The sequence below is a fragment of the Antechinus flavipes genome, chromosome 1, assembly GCF_016432865.1.
Source record: "Antechinus flavipes isolate AdamAnt ecotype Samford, QLD, Australia chromosome 1, AdamAnt_v2, whole genome shotgun sequence".
Classification (NCBI taxonomy): Eukaryota; Metazoa; Chordata; class Mammalia; order Dasyuromorphia; family Dasyuridae; genus Antechinus; species Antechinus flavipes.
The window spans coordinates 454149036-454171486 of record NC_067398.1 but is presented as its reverse complement, the minus strand read 5'-3'; the positions used below and the strand labels follow the sequence as shown (position 1 = coordinate 454171486).

The following is a 22451-nucleotide window of genomic DNA, read 5'->3' as shown; positions in this document are numbered from 1 at the left end:
ACAGTCATCAGCTTCTCTCTCTTCCAGAATCATAGTAGTCCAGTGGCAAGACAAAAATGGCAAAATAATGATGATGATGATGATAATGATAGATATAATGATAGAGACTGTTGATGATTGGAAAGCAATTCTTGGCTTTCTTCTCTTTTGGCTCAAAATAACAATGAATTGAACTGTTTGGAAATCTCATCATTACCCATTGTCACAAGATACTTGTATTTTCACTGACTATCATATATTTAAAAGGCCTTTATTATCTCTACCTTCTGGCTTTCCTAGCTTCCTTCAATTCTGCCTAAAAGACCATCTTCCAAGAAACCTTTCCAGATGCCCCTAATTATAATTCCTTCTTTCTGTTGATTATTTCCTATTTATTCAGTATATATATAGTACATAACTGTTTGGACTTTGTTTCCCTTATTTGATAGTGAACTTTTTAAGAGCAGGGATTATCTTTAGCTTTTCTTAGCATCCTCAGTGGTTAATATGGTGACTGACAGATAGTAAGTGTTTAATAAATGTTTACTGACTGACTGACAAGTAGGAGAGAGAAGTAATTAGAAGTAAATTGTAAGATGCAGAAAAAGCATTTGATAAAATCCAACAGTCATTCCTAATAAAAACACTTGAGAGCATAGGAATAAAAGGACTTTTCCTTAAAATAGTCAGGAGCATATATTTAAAACCTTCAGTAAGCATCATATGCAATGGGGAAAAACTGGAACCTTTTCCAGTAAGATCTGGAGTGAAGCAAGGTTGCCCACTATCACCATTATTATTCAATATTGTATTAGAAACACTAGCCTCTGCAATAAGAGTCGAGAAAGATATTAAAGGAATTAGAGTAGGCAATGAAGAAACCAAACTATCACTCTTTGCAGATGATATGATGGTATACCTAGAGAACCCCAGAGATTCTACTAAAAAGCTATTAGAAATAATTCATAATTTTAGCAAAGTAGCAGGATACAAAATAAATCCCCATAAATCCTCAGCATTTTTATACACTACCAACAAAATCCAAGAGCAAGAGATACAAAGAGAAATTCCATTCAAAATAACTGTTGATAGCATAAAATATTTGGGAATCTACCTACCAAAGGAAAGTCAGGAATTGTTTGAACAAAATTACAAAAAAGTTTCCACACAAATAAAGTCAGACTCAAATAATTGGAAAAATATTAAGTGCTCTTGGATGGGCCGAGTGAATATAATAAAGATGACAATACTCCCTAAACTAATCTATTTATTTAGTGCTATACCAATCAGACTTCCAAGAAAATATTTTAATGATCTAGAAAAAATAACAACAAAATTCATATGGAACAAGAAAAAGTCGAGAATTTCAAGGGAATTAATGGGAAAAAAAATCAAATGAAGGTGGTCTAGCTGTACCTGATCTAAAATTATATTATAAAGCAGCAGTCACCAAAACCATTTGGTATTGGCTAAGAAATAGGTTAGTTGATCAGTGGAAAAGATTAGGTTCACAAGACAGAATAGTCAACTATAGCAATCTAGTGTTTGACAAACCCAAAGATTCTAACTTTTGGGATAAGAATTCATTATTTGATAAAAACTGCTGGGATAACTGGAAATTAGTATGGCAGAAATTAGGCAAGGACCCACACTTAACACCATATACCAAGATAAGATCAAAATGGGTCCATAACCTAGGCATAAAGAACGAGATTATAAATAAATTAGAGGAACAGAGGATAGTTTATCTCTCAGACTTGTGGAGGAGAAAGAAATTTATGACCAAAGATGAACTAGAGACCATTACTGATCACAATTTGATTTGATTATATCAAATTAAAAAGCCTTTGTACAAACAGAACAAATGCAAACAAGATTAGAAGGGAAACAACAAACTGGGAAAACATCTTTACAGTTAAAGGTTCTGATAAAGGCCTCATTTCCAAAATATATAGAGAACTGACCCTAATTTATAAGAAACCAAGCCATTCTCCAATTGATAAATGGTCAAAGGATATGAACAGACAATTTTCAGATGATGAAATTGAAACTATTGCCACTCATATGAAAGAGTGTTCCAAATCACTGTTGATCAGAGAAATGCAAATTAAGACAACTCTGAGATACCACTACACACCTGTCAGATTGGCTAAAATGACAGGAAAAAATAATGATGAATGTTGGAGGGGATGCGGGAAAACTGGGACACTGATGCATTGTTGGTGGAGTTATGAACGAACCCAACCATTCTGGAGAGCAATCTGGAATTATGCCCAAAAAGTTGTCAAAATGTGCATACCCTTTGATCCAGCAGTGTTTCTATTGGGCTTATACCCCAAAGAGATACTAAAAAAGGAAAAGGGACCTGTATGTGCCAAAATGTTTGTAGCAGCCCTGTTTGTAGTGGCTAGAAACTGGAAAATGAATGGATGCCCATCAATTGGAGAATGGCTGGGTAAATTGTGGTATATGAATGTTATGGAATATTATTGCTCTGTAAGGAATGACCAACAGGATGAATACAGAGAGGCTTTGAGAGATCTACATGAACTGATGTTAAGTGAAATGAGCAGAACCAGGAGATCATTATACACTTCGACAACGATATTGTATGAGGATGTATTCTGATGGAAGTGGATTTCTTTGATAAAGAGACCTAACTGAGTTTCAATGGATAAATGATGGACAGAAACAGCTACACCCAAAGAAAGAACACTGGGAAACGAATATGAACTATTTGCATTTTTGATTTTCTTCCCGAGTTATTTTTACCTTCTGAATCCAATTCTCCCTATGCAACAAGAGAAATGTTCGGTTCTGCAAACATATATTGTATCTAGGATATACTGCAACATATCTAACATATATAAGACTGCTTGCCATCTTGGGGAGGGGGTGGAGGGAGGGAGGGGAAAAATCGAAACATAAGCGAGTGTAAGGGATAATGTTGTAAAAAATTGCCCTGGCATGGATTCTGTCAATATAAAGTTATTATTAAATAAAATAAAATTTAAAAAAAACAAGCTATAGAATTATGTATAGAGAAGCAGAAATGATATTATTGAAAGATGTAGAACCAGAAGAGGCCCTAAATGCCAGTTAAGCCAATTCCTTCATTATTCAGAGTAGGAGTCTGAGACCGTAGTGTTTATGTTACTTGTTCATGGTCATAAACATAGAAATTTGCAGAGAAAGGATTTCTAACTCCAATTATAGTGTTCTTTCTATATTGCCATATAAAAACAATCTTTGAAAAAATCTTACTCTAATTATTTAGTTTGTTCACTCTATAACATTGATTTGCATCTCTCAAAAGCAATAAATCTAAGTTGAGAATAAAAAAAAAATAAATTGTAGGACAGAACTCCTGAAGTCCTGCCTTATATATATTTTTTAAAAGTTTAATCCTATATCCCATCTTATGATCTTTTCCTAGGATGATGCAAAGCCCATGTAGCTTGAATAACTTACCAGATAAACCAATCAGCTCAAAAGGATAGAAGCTGATGCTTCATTCCCTCTCTTTATATGAACAGAGATCTGCCTCCTTTGGGATTTAGAGCATTGAATTATGTAATAATGGTAATTATTGTATTAGTTAACATTTATATGGCTCTTTAAAATTTAGAATAGTGCTAAACATAGATTATTTATTTGGTCCTTATAAAAATTTAGTGAGTTAGATGATGTTACTATCACAATTTTTTAGATGGGGAAATGAAACTGAAAGTTACTTGCCCAGGTTTATCCAGTGACTAATTGAGATAGAATTCAAACTTCTGACTCTGTGTCCAGCAGCCTTCTCTCTTAAATCATCTAACTGCCTTATCTCATGATAGGAAGTAATTTATTCAGTCTGTCACTCAGAGGATAATTCCTGTGTTAACAGGCACTAAGTGAGAAGAGAGATAAGCTTCTACAACCCATTCCCCTTTTATATAGTGAAAATATGTCATCTTTTAATTTTGTCATCATGAGAGAAGAATAGTGTAGCTTTATAATGTCTTTATTCCCTTTCCTCATCATGGCAGTGAAGGGGACTTGAAGGCTGGGCCAGTAGTGTGATAGCTTTGGCCATTTGTCTTAGCATAAAAAAATATATATACATGTCCCTGGCAACAGATCATACCTACTTTTAGAGTACCAACCTACATAAGTACAGAAAATGAATAGATGAATTAATAAAACATTTATAATCACTTACTATGTACAAAATACTGTGCTAAGTTCTGAGAATATAAATTAGAATATAAAATTCTCCCTGTTCATAAGGAATCCATATTCTAATGGGAGATACAACTCCTATAAAATGCTTCAACAGCAAATCTTATGGAAATGAGCTATGGACTTTAGGGTGACAGCAGCAAAGAAATAGAAATTATTCTTCCTTAATGCTATTTCCACTTATAAAAAAAATCATATCAATTTCTGCTGTCAAACCATTTGAAAGTACCATAAACATTGATGGTAAGAATTTTCTTTTCTGTTGTCTTCAAAAATAGCACCCCTAGGAACAGTCACAGAGCTGCATTTTCATGGGGATTTCTTTCCAGGATGATAATTGTGGCTAGTGGGCTGTAAACATTGCTATTACAAAGACTCTTTGGTTCAGCTGTCTGGGTGGAGAGGGTCAGCAAAGTGATGGGAGTGGTCTGACTTGTCTGACACATGTTGCCTCCTGCTTTTTCCTTATGGTGCCCTCCTGCTTCAGCTAGTCTGGCCCACCCATCCTGTGAGTGGCATTTAGTTGGCAGCTGGTGAGAAAGTCTGGCCTCTCCACAAGAATTGCTTTCATGGATGATCACAATAAGCGTTGGATTGGAAGCAGAACTGGTGGTCTTGGGGGTACTAACACTTGTAGAGCTGCAGATTCTATTTCCCTGTTGATGGTAGATGGTCAGTATGCTGGATTCTTGATATACCAAGAATGGGATATATCAATCCATTCTTAATATATGGGTTGTCCATGACAGCCCATAAAAAGGGAAAATATACAAAATGGATCTCAATCATATTCTTCAGTGGTAGTGACAGAATTGTAGGAAAAGGAGTAGATGTGCTTTATAAATCATTTACAAACTTTAATTTGATATATTGTTGTTTAATCAATTCAGTCATGTCAGACTCTTTTTGATCCCGTTTGAGGTTTTTTCAACAAAGATATTGAAGTGGTTTGCTATTTCCTCCTCCATTTCTTTTTGCAGATGAGGAAACTGAGGCAAACAGGTTTAAGTGGCAGCTAGTATATGTCTGAGATCAGATTTGAACTCAGGTCATCCTAACTCAGTGTCCTGATATAGTCATGTCTGATTCTTCATGACCCTGTGGACCATACTATTCTTTTTTTTAAACATTTTTTTTAATTTGACAAAGATACTCAAGTATTTTGCCATTTTCTTTTCCAGTAGAATAAAGCAAATAGAGGTTAAGTTTCCTTAGCAGGAGTCAAATATCTAATAAGTGGCAAAGGCTGGATTTGAACTAAATTTTCTGACTCCAGACCTAAAGCTTTTCAGTGGAACCACCTAGATACTTCTTTAATTTGACTACTCTAAATGTATGTTCGTTTCCTGTTGACAAATAAGTGAATATATTCTTATAGAAATTAAATCATGTTATTCTCGAGATCCTCAGTAAAACAGAAAGCAAAGAAAACAATGTAGTTGCAGCCAAGTAGAAGAATAACACCTTGGAGAGAAGAAAATGTGTTGTAGAAAGGGCTTAATCATATACCCCATGTCAAGAAAACAAGAACTATATTTCATGGGCAACTTGGCCATCATTTATTGATGTTTCAAGGATAAGTGCTTTCAAAAAAGACCACAGTGAAAATAATTGCATTTTCAAATTCTACAGTGAACTTTTACTCAATCAATGTAGAAGCTAATATTTCAGGACTTCAGTGCAAAGTTGGGAAAAGATAAGTATAGGGAGAAATACACAGGAACTAATGGCTCAGGAAAAAGGAATAAAACAGGCCAAAGACTTTTGTAGACCACTCAGAATTCCCATACTTTTACATCATGAATATGTTTTCTGAAAAAGAATTGGTAGATGTTGCTTATCATAAATACAATATGATATATACTATTGGTGCTATCTTAATAGCACAAAAATGAAATAGCATGAAAAATTTCCATGATAGATCTAAAAGTCATCTCTGAATTAGCAGTTTATATATAGTATAAGAACCAATTTGTTAAATCAAAGATTGTTATTGTTCTGTCATGACTGACTCTGTGAATGCATTTAGGATTTTCTTGGCACAGATAAGGAATTGTTTGCCATTTCCTTTTCTAGTTCATTTTTTACAGATGAGGAACTGAGGCAAACAGGGTCAAATGACTTACCCAAGTTCATATAGCTAATAATTATCTGAATCCAGATTTCAATTCATGAAGATAAGTCTTTCTGAGTTTCAACTTTGAATTGAAGTTCAATTCAAAACTATTTAAACAAGTAATTGATAATGAAAAATGGTAACTGGATAACATTTTTATTGTAAATCAATTGATACAATAAGAAGACTGAAAACCATAGTGAGCAAACACTTAGTTTATTTGGCAATTAAAGATGGGACCAAAATCATTGGTAAAATCTAATAAAGAAAAAAGGAGAGAGGATGGGATTGCTGTCAGGAAATTATAAAATTTCTTTTTTTAAATGCCAAGTTCCCCACAAAAGCAAAAGTATATCTTTTTCATACTAGCTTTTTTCTAGTGTTCCTGTATGGACATTAGAAATGGGATGCAATAACCTCCAAATAAATGAAATGAAAAATCACATAGCGGGAACTGGAGAAGCACCTGTTGGATATGATTGGAACACAGGTTGGAACATGTAGCTCTTCCTGAGATATGTTAAACACTTTTTCAAAATTGCTAATTATTTAATGATTAAGATTTCCCTCACTGCAAAGTAATAATTTAATGATTAACATCTTGGAATCCTAAAAGAGTTAATGAGACTTTCAAAAAGACTGCATAGCAATCACAGTAATTAAATGATAGGGAAGATCTGGCTTTTATAAGGAAGATTTGTGTTATAAAAAAAAAGGTGGAATGATCACGATTATTGCTATAGTATAAGTTATGACGTTGCCAAGAAAAGTGGGGAGGTAGGGCCTTCTTTTCATATTCCTTCCTTGATGAGTTAATAATATCTATTACATTTGCCTAATAAGAAATATGAGAAGAAAGGAGAACATTCCACAATGCTACTCCTTCATTGGGGTGACAATAGGTAATGATGAGATTTCCAAACTATTCAATTCATTTTTATCTTGTCCAATTTGAAAGTCTTTTGGATGTGAAGGATGGAAGAGAAATAGTTAGCAGTATATAAAAAAAACAAACCTCCTCCCCCCCCCAAAAAAAAAAAAAGGTAGGTGAAAAAATCTCTCTCCCTTTTAATGAGTTCAGGTCACCAAATTCTGATGGACTACATCCTGGTGTACGTAAGAGATGGCAATTATAATTGTTACACAGCTGTCGGAGATCTTTAAAAAAAAAAACTATGTGGAAAACCAGAGAAGTGTTATAGGACTGGAGAAGAATATTAAAGAATGTGTAGTAGGTTGTTGTTTTTAGAGAAGAGGGGAGAGTTCTCAAACTTTCAGCTCACATCTTTGGGAGAATTTTCTTTTGTGTGCCCAGATATCTAACCTTGGTTCTGTACTGGTCATCATTTTAATAAATGTTTATTTTTGTTCTGAACTAGACAAATATAAAAAAGAATAGACTTTCATAGATGCATAATAGAACAACAGTAACAACAACAAAAGAGTTATCTTTTGTTATCTACAAAAATCTTTTCTTTTCAAGCATATAATAGGATCTATAATTTTGAAAGCCATTCTATTTATCGGGTCTTCTATCATAACCATTTTAATCACTATTTTCTATCAGTGCTCTAGATGAAAGCTTCAATTATATGCTTGTTGAATTTGCTGATGATGTCAAGCTAGAGAGGACTAATATAGATTTAGGATAAAAAAAGTCTTGATTAGCAAGAATGATAGGTAAAATTTAATAGATAAATATAAAATATTAGATTCAAAATCTAAATGCCATCTTTGCAAATTGTGTTGGTATGAGACAATAATTACTTTAAAAATTATTTTAGAGAATTTAGTTTACAGTGAGCTTAGCATGATATTACAATGGGAAAAAAAAATGTTACAACTAGGACCAGAACATTTACAAAGAGGAAACAAAAAATCTTAATTTTGGCAGTGCTGTATTTTGGGTTGCAGACTGTCTTGAGTCAGAAAGAACTGGATTAGATTCTTATCTCTGATTCATCCTGCCTGTATGTCTTAGAGCTAGCCACTTAATTTTTGATTTCTTTAAGGCCTCTTTTCTAGACTAAATTCAGAATAATTGATAATCTACACTAGTAGAAGCAAGTAATTGTCAGTTTCCCCCAAATCAGATTCAAACCAAAACAATTATTCAAGTCTTTAAGATGCTTAAATTTATTAAAATATAATACTTTTAAATGCAAATGTAACTATAATTTAGTGACTTAGGAGTTCCTTTGAAATGCACTGGTTTATAACTCATCCATGCTTGTGTAATTCTTGTCCATGTTCTTTTTATAAGCTTACACAGAGGATCTAACCAATGTACTGGAAACCTTGCTTTATCGTGATATTATAAGAGTTTATAATTCTGGCTCTCTATCTTTCTCTGATTTTTGCCACATCTTCATTATCTGTCATATACATGTTCTTCATGCTTTAGAAATGCTTTCAATGCTTATTGGCTTAACTTGCTGATTGAGGAGGGAGGGAGGGGAAAAAAGGAAACAAAGAAAGAAGGAAAGGAAGGAAGAGATATTAGAAGGTCTTACTTTGTGCCTGGCACTGTGCTGGACCTACAGAATACAAATGCAAGCAGAAAGAAAAGATCCTTGCCCTCAAGGGACATTCCAAGGGAAGATAATGTGTAAAAAGGAGCAGAGAAGCTATTGCAAAGAAAGATGCACCTCTCATTAGACGTTATTGTTTAATTATCAGCAACAGTTGGATATGTAAGTGAATCAGCAAACTTCTCTTATTAGAAGTTGTAATGATCTGACATTTATTTAGAAGGCCTCTCTCTCTCTTTTGGACTGGAGATAGTACTTCTTAAGATCAAAGAACTAGACTGTCAAAGTTCCTTCCTGGGTAGGTTAGGCACTTTTAAAAATTGTTAACTATTTTAAATCATTAAGATGTTCCTTACAACAATAAATCAGGAATTTAATGATTAATAGATTAGGAATCTGGAAGAGTTAAAGAAACTTTCAAAGGGATCTCCATTAAAATCCAAGAGTAATTAACTTATAGGGAGGATTAAGTTTATTAGTTTTATTATCTTTGTGCCACTATGGAATAAATGAAGCCGATTAAAAATTTATATGTGCATTTTCCAAATTATTTCTATGATAATCAATATTTAGGTAAGCACCATCAGGTTATACAAATATAGAAACAGCTGTTACTTTCCCCTGTGTATTGTATTTTTTAAAAGTTAATATGATTCTTTCCAAAAGCTTTGGTTTCTTTTGGGACATTAATTTGAAAGAGAGGCTTTTCTTCTTGAATGTGGATCTCCTCCTGTTATTTATTTCTCTCCTAAAGTTCAAGCCTTCTGTGACAGTAAAGCTGCTTATTCAAATATGAGGATCATTCATGGCCTTATGACCTTAAATGTTGAATAACTAACAGAATCAGTAAAAGTCTAAAGAAATTAAAATCCTGCTGAGTTGAAAATGTTTTTAAGTAACCAAACATTAGGAAGAATATGTGATATAAAGAACAAATTCATAGCTATTATAAATGGAAATAGCCAAATAAATCACTGTGTCCATTCCCTGCCAGGAGATGAGGAGTTGTTTAAATGACACCATCTGCTCTCTTCTTAAAACAACAATCTTCTTTTGGTAGCTAACAAGATCAACAACATCCCGATACTTCCTAACTTAAAATATTAAGAGACTTTAGAAGCATTCTTATACAGATTCCTGTCCCCCTCCTCCCCCAGTTTCAACTTCATGAAATGGTAAACTGATTATAATGCTTTAATCTGTGATTTAAGAATTAGGAGCGTTCTGGAGTTAGCAATAGTGAGAGCCAATGTGAAATTTATAATATGAACATGTTTACCTTGGAAATTGGCAATGCTATAGATCAAGAATTTGATCTATTTTTGTTGTTGTTGATGTCTAGACTTAAGGAAGTGATGGAGAAAATAATAATACAGATTAAACATAAACCTATTTATGTATATATTTTTGAGAATCAGTTATTAAATATTTAACAGCATCTTTGTTAGTGTTTTCCACTGAGTGGATTGGAAAATTTAGAGAACTAAATTATAGTCCATGTTTTGATTAATTACATGAAGCTATCTGTCATTCTTATAAATATATACCTATATATACCTATATCATATATATATATATATATATATATATATATATATATATATATATATATACATATACATATATATATATATATTCTAATTAAAACTGAAATGGACAAAAGACTGGCCCCCTCATTGCTGGGTCAAGGGGCCTCAGGCTTATAGGCAGACGTTGCTCATACTAAATTAAGGGAAGTGTTGTTCAGACTGAGCCCCATCCCCCGGTTCATGAGACCCTAGACTTTCCGAGAAGCAGTTGAAGCCCTAGATTTTCTGAGAAGTGTATGCCTAATAGAGTCAGGACAACATTGCAAAACATGTCGACAGGTTCCGTTGTGTGCTCACTCACATCCAGACATATCCCCATTGTAAACGAGAAACTGTGTCAGTGATTTCCGAAATCTGTAACCACAAGGATGTACCAGGATGTGGCAAACACGCTTAAAAGTATACCTTGCTGAAGATTCAGGCCTGATCTCTTCTAGCCTGTCCAGCTATTAAAGGATGTTTTAAATTAAATAATCTGGTCTGAGCTATCTATCTCGTGTCTGTCCATTTCAAAACAAACCTTTTAAAATAATCATAAAAGCTATATTTTATTTATTTTAATAACTTTTTATTTTTCCAAATACATGCAAAGATAATTTTCAACATTCACCTTTGCAAAACCTTGTGTTTCAAATTTTTCTCCCTTATACCTCCTATCCTCTCTCATACACAGCAAGAATTCAGTATAGATTAAACATATGCAATTCTTCTAAACATTATATCCATATTCATCATGCTTCACAAGAAAAATCAGATCAAAAGGTAAAAGCAAAGAAAAGAAAAACAAGCAAACAAATAAACAACAACAACAAAAGTGAAAATACTATGCTTTTATCCATATTCAGTTTCCATAGCTCTCTCTCTGGATGTGGATGGCTCTTTCTACCACAAGTCTATTGGAATTGAAAAGGCTATATTCTTTGTTGAAACTGATACCTAGAAAAATAAGTGGAATATTTTGAAGTAGGAGGTAAAATCAGAGGGAAAAAATCTAATTGAAAATTTTTCTTGCCTTGGAAGCTGTTCTCAACATTACTTTTCACATTTTTTCAAGATCATCTCTCTGGGTTTAGGATAGAGATTGAAAAAATTTGGTCACAAATTGGAGAACACATCTCAGAAGAATAGGACTATTTAATTTGAGGAGTCTATCTAACTTAAGTGACATCACAGATCCTCTTTGTGATTGTGTACCAATAGTTCATTATCCATCTTGAGAACCATCTACTCATGCAACATTGATTGTGAAAAAGAAAAGCAAACAGGTGGCAAAAGACAGGTTGGGATGGAGAAAAACAAAGTTAGATCTAAAGAAAGAAAAGTATTCATGATATGAAGAATGTATACTGCAAGGACACTTTAGACAAATCTGCAGTAACTGATAAAGATAGCTGAAAGCTGAGGAAGAGAAATAGATTCATAATCAAAGAAAAGAGACATCTTATTGAACAAATACTTTGCAACAAAGTAAACTGAATTAAAATCCATCGGAAAAAAAGTATTAATGTTAATTTTATAAGATTCCATGAAAAAGTACTATAACTACTGTTATATTAAAACTTTCGTATAACAGTTTAAGAAATCTCGGAGTAGCCCAAAAGCATAATAAAAGAATCAAAAGAAAAGATCAAAGGAATAAAGGTGTAAGAATAAAAATTAAGGCTTTTAAGAAATCAAGATTAGCAAAATTAGAGGATTTATAACAAAACATTTGCTAATGAAGTAGTTACTAAAAAACAGAATTACATAATTATAAGAGAAAATGAAAATTAAACAAAATCTAAAGACAAGAAGATTGAAGATCATAGTAAAGCTCTGTAAATAAAAATATTGAATGTGAATAAAGAATACAAAAAGATATCCTGAGGAGTATAGGTTTTCCATGAAAATACCATTAAAATGAAAATTAGAATACCATATTTCAGGAAATCATTACATTTTGTGATTATCTTTGGATCACCAATGGAATCGAATACTGAATTTCATTTAACAAAATCTGTCTCTTGGGAATTAAAACACCAAAGAACAAAATCTGCAGGCAGCAGGTAAAAAAAAAACAAACAAACAAACAAACAAACAAACAAAAAACTTTTATGTTCCAAGGACAATGAAAAAAAAGAATAATAAAGGATTGTATTGGATTACAAGAAGTCTGAGAAAAAATAGGAATATGTTTTTTCAAAAAAACACAGCACATTGCTTGGCAGCCAAAAAATGTCTTTTTAAAAAAATCTTACCTTGACCATGTAAGAAAACAATAAAATTCTCAATAAAAGAAGAAGAAATTGAGTCATTATTTGAAAGAAGTCAGAGATTATCAGGGATGCAACTTGCAGACTGAAAGACATTTTAAATACTTTTTGAGAACAATGAGAACTGGGAAAAATATTTTCCCCACGTCATTATGGTGGCTTTTTTGTCTTTTGATTTTCTTTGAAAAAAATCTTACTATTTTAAAGGGTGGTGGTCATAAATGTTTATATTAGATAAAGAATAATTCCTTCTGGGCAGTGTGATAGATAATAAAAATAAAGGCATACTGCACAAACCTGATATTGGATAATATAAAGAGGAGAGAAATAGATTGGGAAAGCTGAAATCAGATTATTATAAACTATAGAAGAAGATTTAGATGTCTGAAAATTTTTAATAGCTAAGTGGAAAAAAGAATCAACAAACTGAACATACAGTCAAAATAAATTGAAAATAAATAAAGAACCCTCAAACACAGAAAAAAAGGAGAAATCTTTAAAAATAGAAGGAAACTAGAAACTAAAGACAATAGAACTGATAAAAACTGATTTTGTTCCCATTTTGGAAAGAGACTACTAACAAAGTAGATCAATCATTACCTGCTATGATCAATAAAAAGAGGAAAATATCAAAAAAATTTTTAAAAGCATTAATTCAAAGCAGAAAGTAAAAAGTAAACATCAGCAACTTATAGTCAGTTCCAATGTAGCAAAATGAGAATTCAAAGGAAATAGATTTTTACAAAATTCCCCAAATTAATCAGTTTTTTTTAAAATCAGAAAAAAGAAATCCATATTATTGAAGGTTTGAAATAAATCCAACAATCAGGTCCAGAAGGATTTACATATTTCTATGAAAATGGATTAAAATGTTTTAATGAAACATTTTAAAACTGGTTAACAGCAATGCTAAACTATCAGTCTCAAAATTGGAAATATGCTAATCCCTCTAAAATTCATAGCAGTGGAAGGATCTGTGTTCAAAATCAACCTCTATTTATCTGTGTCTGTCTGTCTGTCTGTTGGTTTGTCTTTAAGGGCTTACTTAAACTGTAACCAGTGGGAGTAGGGGGTAGTATACAAGGATGCTGGAAAAGTAGAATGGAGTGAGGTTGTAAAAGGCTTCAAAAGTCAAACAGAAAAATTAATGTCTTAATTTAGAAGCAATACAAAGGCCCTGAGTTTATTGAGTAATAGCATTTTATGATCTGACCTGTATTGTAGGAAAATAATGTTGTCAGCTATGTGCAGACTTACATTGGGGAGAAACTTGAAGCAAAGAGACAGACCATTTAGAAGGCCAGTGTAGCATTCTAGGTTAGAATTATTAACATCTTGAACTAATGTGTTAGCTGTTTAAGTAGTGAGAAAGGGAGAGAGAGGAGAGATGAATTATAAAATTAATTAGTTATATGGAATGAGTGAGTAAAGAGTAAGAAATGCTAATAAAGTTTTAAATGTAGAATGTTAGTGGTGCCTTCAATAGAAATTAAAGAAATTTGGCAAAATATGGGTTTGTGTGAAAAGTCACTGAATTCTATTTTGGACTAGTTGAGTTGATAGTTCTATGATACTATGAATTCGAAACTTCAAATAATTGGTGATATAGGATTGTGCTCAGGAGAGATATTAGGTGTATAAATAGACGTGAGAGTTATCTGATTCATAATCATAAAATATATCTAAACCAAGAGCTAGCTTATTTGTTATAAAGATACACTATAAGCTTTCCTAACATTAAATAAAACAGATCCCTGAAAAAAGCTTTTTTTGGTAGGAAGTATCTGAATTCAACCTGCCAAAACATGAACTGACTTTATATTTATTTTTAAATAAATAAAAACAAATAGTTGTAGCGATCATCACTGCTCATGAGTAGATTGTGCCAACATATTAAAGATAGTACTGCCTCAATTCAAAGTTTTGATGTAACCAAATTATAAGGAGTATGCTTTATATAGCTAGAAAAACAAAATCATAGGAAAAAAAGTAAATCTAAGCTCTGAAAGGAAACAAGTGGATATGTTAATAACACTTGAATATATATTACTTTTGGGCAACATACGAATAACAAAAATATGTGACTCTACCAGAACCCAAAATATTGCAATATAATAATCATTGAAATGATTTAGTACTGATTAGAAAGAAATAAAACAGAAAAGTAGATCAGTGGAAAAGATTAGATAGGTTACAAAAACAACCAAAAATAGTTCCTCAGTATGTGATAAATCATCTGATAAATCTAAGGACAATACTTAGTAAAGGAATGCCATTTCAACAATTGCTGGAAAAATTGGAAATCATTTTGCCAGAGAAGGAGTTTAGACCATTATTTACAGATGAGTATAGATCACAATAATCTGGAAATAAATATGTAATCTGAATATAATGTCATATTAACAATTAGAGAAGTACCTTTTATATCTATGAGTAAGAAGTGGAGAATTATCCAGAGAAATGTTAGTGGAGATAAAAGAAAACAGTAATAATACTCTGGATCATTATGGTTGCATAGAATTTTTTAAATTGAACAAGTAAAATCATTGAATATAGGTAAGAGAAACGACTGAATGAAAAAATATTTGTATCAAATATCACTTAAAAAACCACCAACATGCAACATATATAGGCAGTCGACAATAACATATAATTCCAATAACTGCATCTCAATTGATAAATATCCAAAGGATATAAAAATGCAATTTTAAAAGAATAATTTCAGTCTATCAATGACAATATGAAAGTGACATTCCATAACAAATGAAATGAAGACAGTTGTGAGGTATCACTTGATTTGTATACTTCAGAAATTTTGAAAGATGATAAAAATGGAAATAACTAATTTAGAGGGGCTGTGGAAAGAGAGACACACTAATATATTGGTGGAACTTTTAATTGGTCCAAATGTTTTGCATGTCAGTTTGGAATATGCGAGAGGTGATTAAATTCTCTATACTTTCTGATCTAGTAGTCTTGCTAATGGGAATAAAACTAAAGGAAATTGAAATCTGTAAAAATTGTATAACATATAACTGAGTAACAGTAGCATCATTGTGTGTGTGTGTATGTGTGTGTGTGTGTGTACACAAGAACTGGATAAAATGTGAGTGCTTATTAATCAAGGAATGGTTGAAAAGGGGCAATATAATGGAACACATGCTATCTTAAATGGTGAATATGAAGAATTTAGAGAAATACAGTAAGATTTGTAAGAACTAATGTAGCGTAAAATAAAACAGATTCTAAAGAACTGCATGCCTAATAATTTCAAAGTAATTTAAAATATCTTACAATATTCAGTGATTACAGTATGATTTCCAATGTAAATGAAACATCATTAAACAAAGGCCAGACTCTAAATTAACTAAAAATCAGTAAAGACACTTGAGAATAAATGCTAAAGCTTATCTCACTCTTTTTGAAGCAGAAATACAGGGGATTACCAAGGTGAAATTTTGTATACATTGTCAAAAGTTATTCCTTCATCAGATTTTTGTTTTTTCCCCTTGATTATATGTGAAGATTAAATATGCAAGTTTTTTTTCCTCTTTCCCAAAATGACTGATAGAAAGGATAAAAAAGGGGTCCTAAAATTTTGTTTTTAAGGAAGAAATCAGTTTTCCAGAAACTATAGTAAAAATCTGATTAGTGTAGCTATAACATGTATCTGAATATTGCAGAGATATTTCTAGTTACAATCTGTTGTTTTAGCAGTGATTAGATATTTAAAGTAATAATTCTGTTTTCTAGTGGAATGTCACAAACTTAGCTAAAGATTTATATAATAATAATGATGATAATACTAATTTATATAATAAAATAAGGTTTGCAAAATTATTTTACACATATTATCTTATTTTATCATCACAACAAATCTTGCTGTTTAGTACCTTTCTCCTTATTTACAGCAGGCAGGTGACTTACTCAGGGTCATACAGCTAGTCTCTGAGATAGGCTTTGATTTAAAGTATTCCTAACTCTAGCTCTCTAGTACTGTATCCACTCTTCAACCTGTCTACCTAAAATTAGGAAATATTAACTAGGAAATTCTTTTGTCAAAAATGTAGAATTATAGAAAGAACAACTGGATACAAACTCAAGATACTCAAATTTGAGGTCCATTTTTGTTCTTGTAGTCTTAAATAGATCTCTCAACCTTGCTAGGCCTCAATTCCTTAAAGGTGAAATAAAATTATTAAAGGTTAGATAGCACTGAGATTGTGTGGGATAGGCTTATGACTTGAGTCGGGATATGAAATTTTGTTTTATTAAAAAAGGAAAATAATAAAAAGGGAGTGAAAAGGTAGTATTGTATTTTAAGAAGGAACAACTTCTGCTAATAAATGCCTTGGCATTCCACTTTTATCATTTGCAAAAAACCCAGACAAACAAATAAACAAAGTTATATTTAAAGATCCAGGACCCAGATGAGGGAATTGCTAATGGAGAGTAATGGAGATGGGGGGTGGGTAAGTGATCAATGGCTGGAGATATAGACTCAGTATTCTGGAGGAAATATACTTTACCCTATCAAATTAAAAGAAAGAAATAAGTGACAAATATTATATGTCTAGCATACAACCAATATAAAATAATAGTAATAGAGAACTTAAACCATTCATGCAATTTACTGGAGCTTATTTGCTAATAAAATCAGAACCACTGATCAATTCTAAGTTTTCCTTAATTATAATTTCACTCTTTAAAAGTCAGAGAAAGTAAAAAAAAATGGACTCTAATTCTAGACTAGATTTTGACTAATAAAAAGGAATTAGTTGGTGAAGTAGAATTGATTAGAACCTTGCGAGGCAGCATTTATTCCGTTTTAGGGTTGACGGATTAAGAAGGGGAAAACAAGGTATAGTTGGATAATTTTACATGCAGTCTAGATATTGTAGGAGCAGCATTCCCAAAATGGATCAGTATGAAGTAGTAGCCTAAATTTGTATAGTATTTTTATCTGAAGAGAATGCAAACAAAATCTTAAGTTTCAAATTAGAAAGACCCTTTGATAACATCTTGCTGGTAAAATATTTAGGCAGCATCAAGCCCAATAAAAAAGTGTCAAATACATCTGAGGAGGAGGAAAGGAGGAGGCTCCTCTCCTGGTGCCTGAATATAAAAAAAAAGGAATGCATTTTAATGGCCTAATTATGACTATATTATCTAAATAAGAATTATCACGTGCATCAAACCAAATAAATAAAAAATTTTTTTTTTTGTATTTCAGGCAAAAAACATCCATAGAGTGATTGAATAACTCCATCTCCCTCAACAATCTTATTGAATGTTTCTTTTCATGTTAAATGTAAATAAAAATCTAAATATTTAATTCAAACATAAAAAATGTACAGCAATTTAAGTAATAATAAAAACTTACTCTTACATAATACTTTAGATTTTTGCAACATATTTTCCTTACAGCAAACTTCTGAGAACGGTGATGTACATATTTTTATCCTTATTTTACAGATGAAAATATTGAGGTTCAGAAAAAAATTAATGATTAAGTAATGAGATAGCTTCAAAAATAAAAATCTGATTTTTATGAAAACTGGTTTATCTGTAGTCTATCAGTTATTTCACAACTATATTCATAAAGTGTTTCATTGATCTTATTTTCTAATAAGGCGGTTAAAGAATAGCAAGGCCTCTACAGATGGACACCGTTATCTTTTTCGTGGCAGAATCAATACTGAAGTGATGGAAGTTGAGAATGTGGATGATGGAACAGGTAAGTTATTTTTAGATTGGTAAAGGATTCTTGTTATAAAAATATGCATGAAAATATTTTTCATAAGAATCACCATTAATACATTGGAGCTCAGAAGTCTTTAGCTTTGGGTATATAAGAAAATATTGATTACCACATACATAAACAATTAGTCTATATTGAATAGTAGTATGGTTTATGAACTGTTGTAACTATAATTATAATTTTTGTATTTGAGACTACTTATTTCTAATATAAGTGTAAATGTGGTATAAGAAAATTTAAGATTTATTTGTGGTATAGCTTAACCTAAATCAAGGGGAAAAAATGAAATTTATGAAGAAACAAATTTAAGTTGGTATTAAGGAGAACAACAACAAAACAAAAACCTTTGTAAAAATTAGAGATATTCTAGAGAAGTATGTATTTCTTTGGATAATAGTACATTCTTTTTCAATAAGTTCTTCAAGCACTATTTGAGTGTTATAGGGTATTCTTCTTCAGAAACTGCTAATGCCATTTTTGTTTTTATTTAAAGTCTTTTGAAACCCAGCCTCATTCTATTGATATCTATCTATTCTGTGATATACCTCCCTGTTTCTTAAACTATGGTTTACAATCACATATGTAGTCTTGCAACTGAATGTGGGGGGTAATGAAATCATGATTTATTATCAGTGAATTTTTGATTTTTATATCAATATAATGGGGGTCATGAGTAGAAAAAAATTTAAGAAGCTTTGGTCTAGCTAAACTCATCATTCCTTACTTGTGATACTCCATTTTCTATCAACATGACTGTGTCTGGCAGCCATCCTCTTCCGGCTATATTACAGATTTCTTATGAGAAGGCACTATTTCATGTTTGTCTTTGTTCACAGCACCTGGCCCATAGTAGTTGCTTGATAAGTACTTGTTAATTTAGAAGCCATTAACTTAGGGGAGATGATTGAAATGGTGGTAACTGGTGAAATTATCAGGAGAAGTTATAACAAGAAAAAGGACAAAGTCTTTGTGTACATACAATAAGATGTGGATAACACAAGAGGCTTCGAAGCAGTGGTCAGAAATATAGCCATATAGCCAGAACTGGCTAGCATCAATGTCAGTAAAGAGAAGTGTAGTGAAAACCAGAAAGAAGAGAATGTATATGAAGGAGTGCTTTGTCAAAAGTAGCAGATAGGTAAGCAAGGATGCAGACTGAGCAAAAGTCTTTGGATTTAGCGATTAAAAGATCACTTGTAATGTTGTAAAGAATAACTTTTTTTTGCATATCGGTATGGGAGCCATATGCAGGGGATGATTGAAAGAGAATGAAATGTGAGGAAATTAAAGAAATTCGGTATAGAAATTTAAAAAAAAACGAGTTTTTTTTATTTTCAAAATACATGCAAAGATAGTTTTCAACATTCTCCCTTGCAAAATCTTGTGCTCCAAATTTTTCTCCCTCCCTTCCCTAGACAGAAAGTAGTCCAGTATAAGATATTTCCACACTTATCATGCTACATAAGAAAAAAAAAAGAGAAAAAAAAGTAAGCAGACAACATCAAAAACGATGAAAATACTATGTTGTGATCCATATTCAGTCCCCACAGTCCTCTCTCTGGATGGAGATGGCTCTCTCTATTACACATTTATTGGAATTGGCCTGATTGACCTCATTGTTGAAAAGAATCAAGACCATCACAGTTGTTCATCACATAATCTTATTATTGATTCTCTTGGTTCCGCTCACTCCATTTAGCATTAATTTATGCAAGTCCTTCCTAAAATCATCCTGCTCATCATTTCTTATAGAACAATAATGTTCCATATATCTATTAGTTCTTCCCCTACTGATGGGCATCGACTTAGTTTCCAGTTCCTTGCCACCACACTTCAAACATTTTTGCACACATGGGTCCTTTTCCCATTTTTATGATATTTTGGGGGTACAGGTTCAGTAGAGACACTGCTGGATCAAAGGGTATTTGTTTGATGACCATTTGTACATAGTTCCAAATGGCTCTCCAAAATGGTTGAATCAATTAACAACTCTTATGTGTAGCCATTTTTATAGTTTGTCAGTGAAAAATGTAGTGCTATAGGAAGTTTCTTAAGGATAAAGAGCCTTGTTGTGTTTTTAGGCAGTGGGGATGGAGCCATTTTATTGAACTTAAAGTTAAAAAATTAATATGAAAAGATTGAAGATGCTAGCCCACAGAGAAAATGGGATGGAACAGAATCATTGATATACTGAAAAAGTTTGGCTTTGTTAGGGAAAAGGACCACCTCTTTCTCCTATAATCTAGAAAATGAAAAAGGGAATAAACATTTATTATGCTCCAGGTACAATGCTAAGTGCTTTTTACAAACATAAAATGTAAATAGTCTTTACAGTGAGGACAAATGATCAAAGATTTAATATCCAAGTTAAAAGCTCGTGGAACTGGTCACAGAAAAAGAGAAGGGAAAAATGTGGGGACAATGGAGAGCTTCATAACACCAGCCTGAATCTGACTTTCCTTGCTTTTTTTCTCAAACAATTCCTATGTCAAACTAGATATTAACCTTAACTCTTGTCCCTTTTGTTTTTCTTTATTCTTAATTTTTTTTATCACTACCTTAACTGCTCAATTATTGCCTAACAATCCAAGATTTTAAATAGGTTGATAATTTTCCTGACTGGAGCTTTTATCTTAATAGTCACTATAGATTTATGTCCACAGGACTGCATGTGTCCTGTTCTATTCCTTCCCATTCTATTTTCATTTAAATTCTAAAGTTGAAATTAGAAAAACACAATTTAAGGAAAGGTTCACAAATACTTCTAGATAAAAACCAAATTTTTCTCTCTGTTCAATGACCCTCTAATCATTAACACAGGATAAAACACAAAGCAGGGAAAGTATGCTCTTCAAAGGGGTATGCCATTGGGATGAAAATCCAACCAGAATTCTGTTTGAAAAGGATTCCCTGTGAAACATGATACCCTACAATTGCTTCAGTATGTGAATATTATTGTGCTGATAGATATAAATATGCCCCATGAAGAAATAATCATACCTTGTAATTGAAGAGAGGTCTAATTGGCTGATGCTGGTTGCACAGTGGGTGCTTGAAAAATGCTTATTGATTAAATTTACTATGTTGAAAAACTTGTACTTATGGGATAACCTATAGTAGTGAATGAAATGTTTTGCTATTTCTTTAAATATTAACTATCATTTTCTTTAAATATTGAGTTATGTTGGGGAAGTTGGATGCATTGAATTCTTTAAAAGTATTCAGTTGTTGGCCAAAGAAATAACAATTAGTGGTTTTATTTTAAATCTATAGGGAATTTTATATAATTTAAAGGGGAAATTTATGTTTTTTTAGTAGTCTTACGTTAGTGCTTCATCTTGGCATAAAAGGTGGCCCAGAGTTCTTGGAGAGTATTTCATCAGAGTTTAAATTTCCTAAGCAGTAAAAGTTTGTACTATAGGTCTGATTATAAATTGTGTGCATGCTCTTCAAGGGTCACATAGTTTATTTTGGAGGGAGCATCAAAACACAGTTGATCACCAACAAATAAAATTGCCATGACAATTAACAGGGACTAACTTCGAAGATGTAGAAGACTGGGAAAATGTTTCAGGGGAGAGAATATCCATGATGATCAAATCATTGATCCTTGAGGTATTGATGAATTATATTTTTAAAGTACAAAGATACAAAGTAATTTGTTATAGTGAAGAGAAAAAATGTGAAAGTTAGTGTGATTTTAGTGCCTATTTCAAAATCAGGGATTCTTTGTTCCATTAGGCTATAAAGCATTAGATTTGATGCAAATATAATAGTTTTTAGCCTTAAGTAGGCTTAATTCCCATTATTGTTATTTTAAAAGAATTTCCTTGAATCTATATAGACATACCCCGGCATTGTTCATCACCAGAATGGGAGTGAACTGAATATTTAGTCATCAGTTTCTTGATGCTGTGAATAATGCATTCTGGCATTTTCTAGCATTTCCCAGCCCATATATACAATCCTTGGCAGTTTTCCATCTCATTAAAATGCAGA

The 22451-nt window shown here is 32.1% G+C and overlaps 1 protein-coding gene across 1 annotated transcript in view; it reads left to right on the top strand.

Moving 5' to 3' along the window:
* The window catches only part of PREX2 (phosphatidylinositol-3,4,5-trisphosphate dependent Rac exchange factor 2), a 463645-nt gene that overhangs the window by 151569 nt on the left and 289625 nt on the right, over nt 1–22451 (top strand). Inside the window, exon 8 of the mRNA XM_051970075.1 lies at nt 18325–18428. Within this exon, the coding sequence (XP_051826035.1) occupies nt 18325–18428 (104 nt within the window). The remainder of the gene's footprint in view (nt 1–18324; nt 18429–22451) is intronic.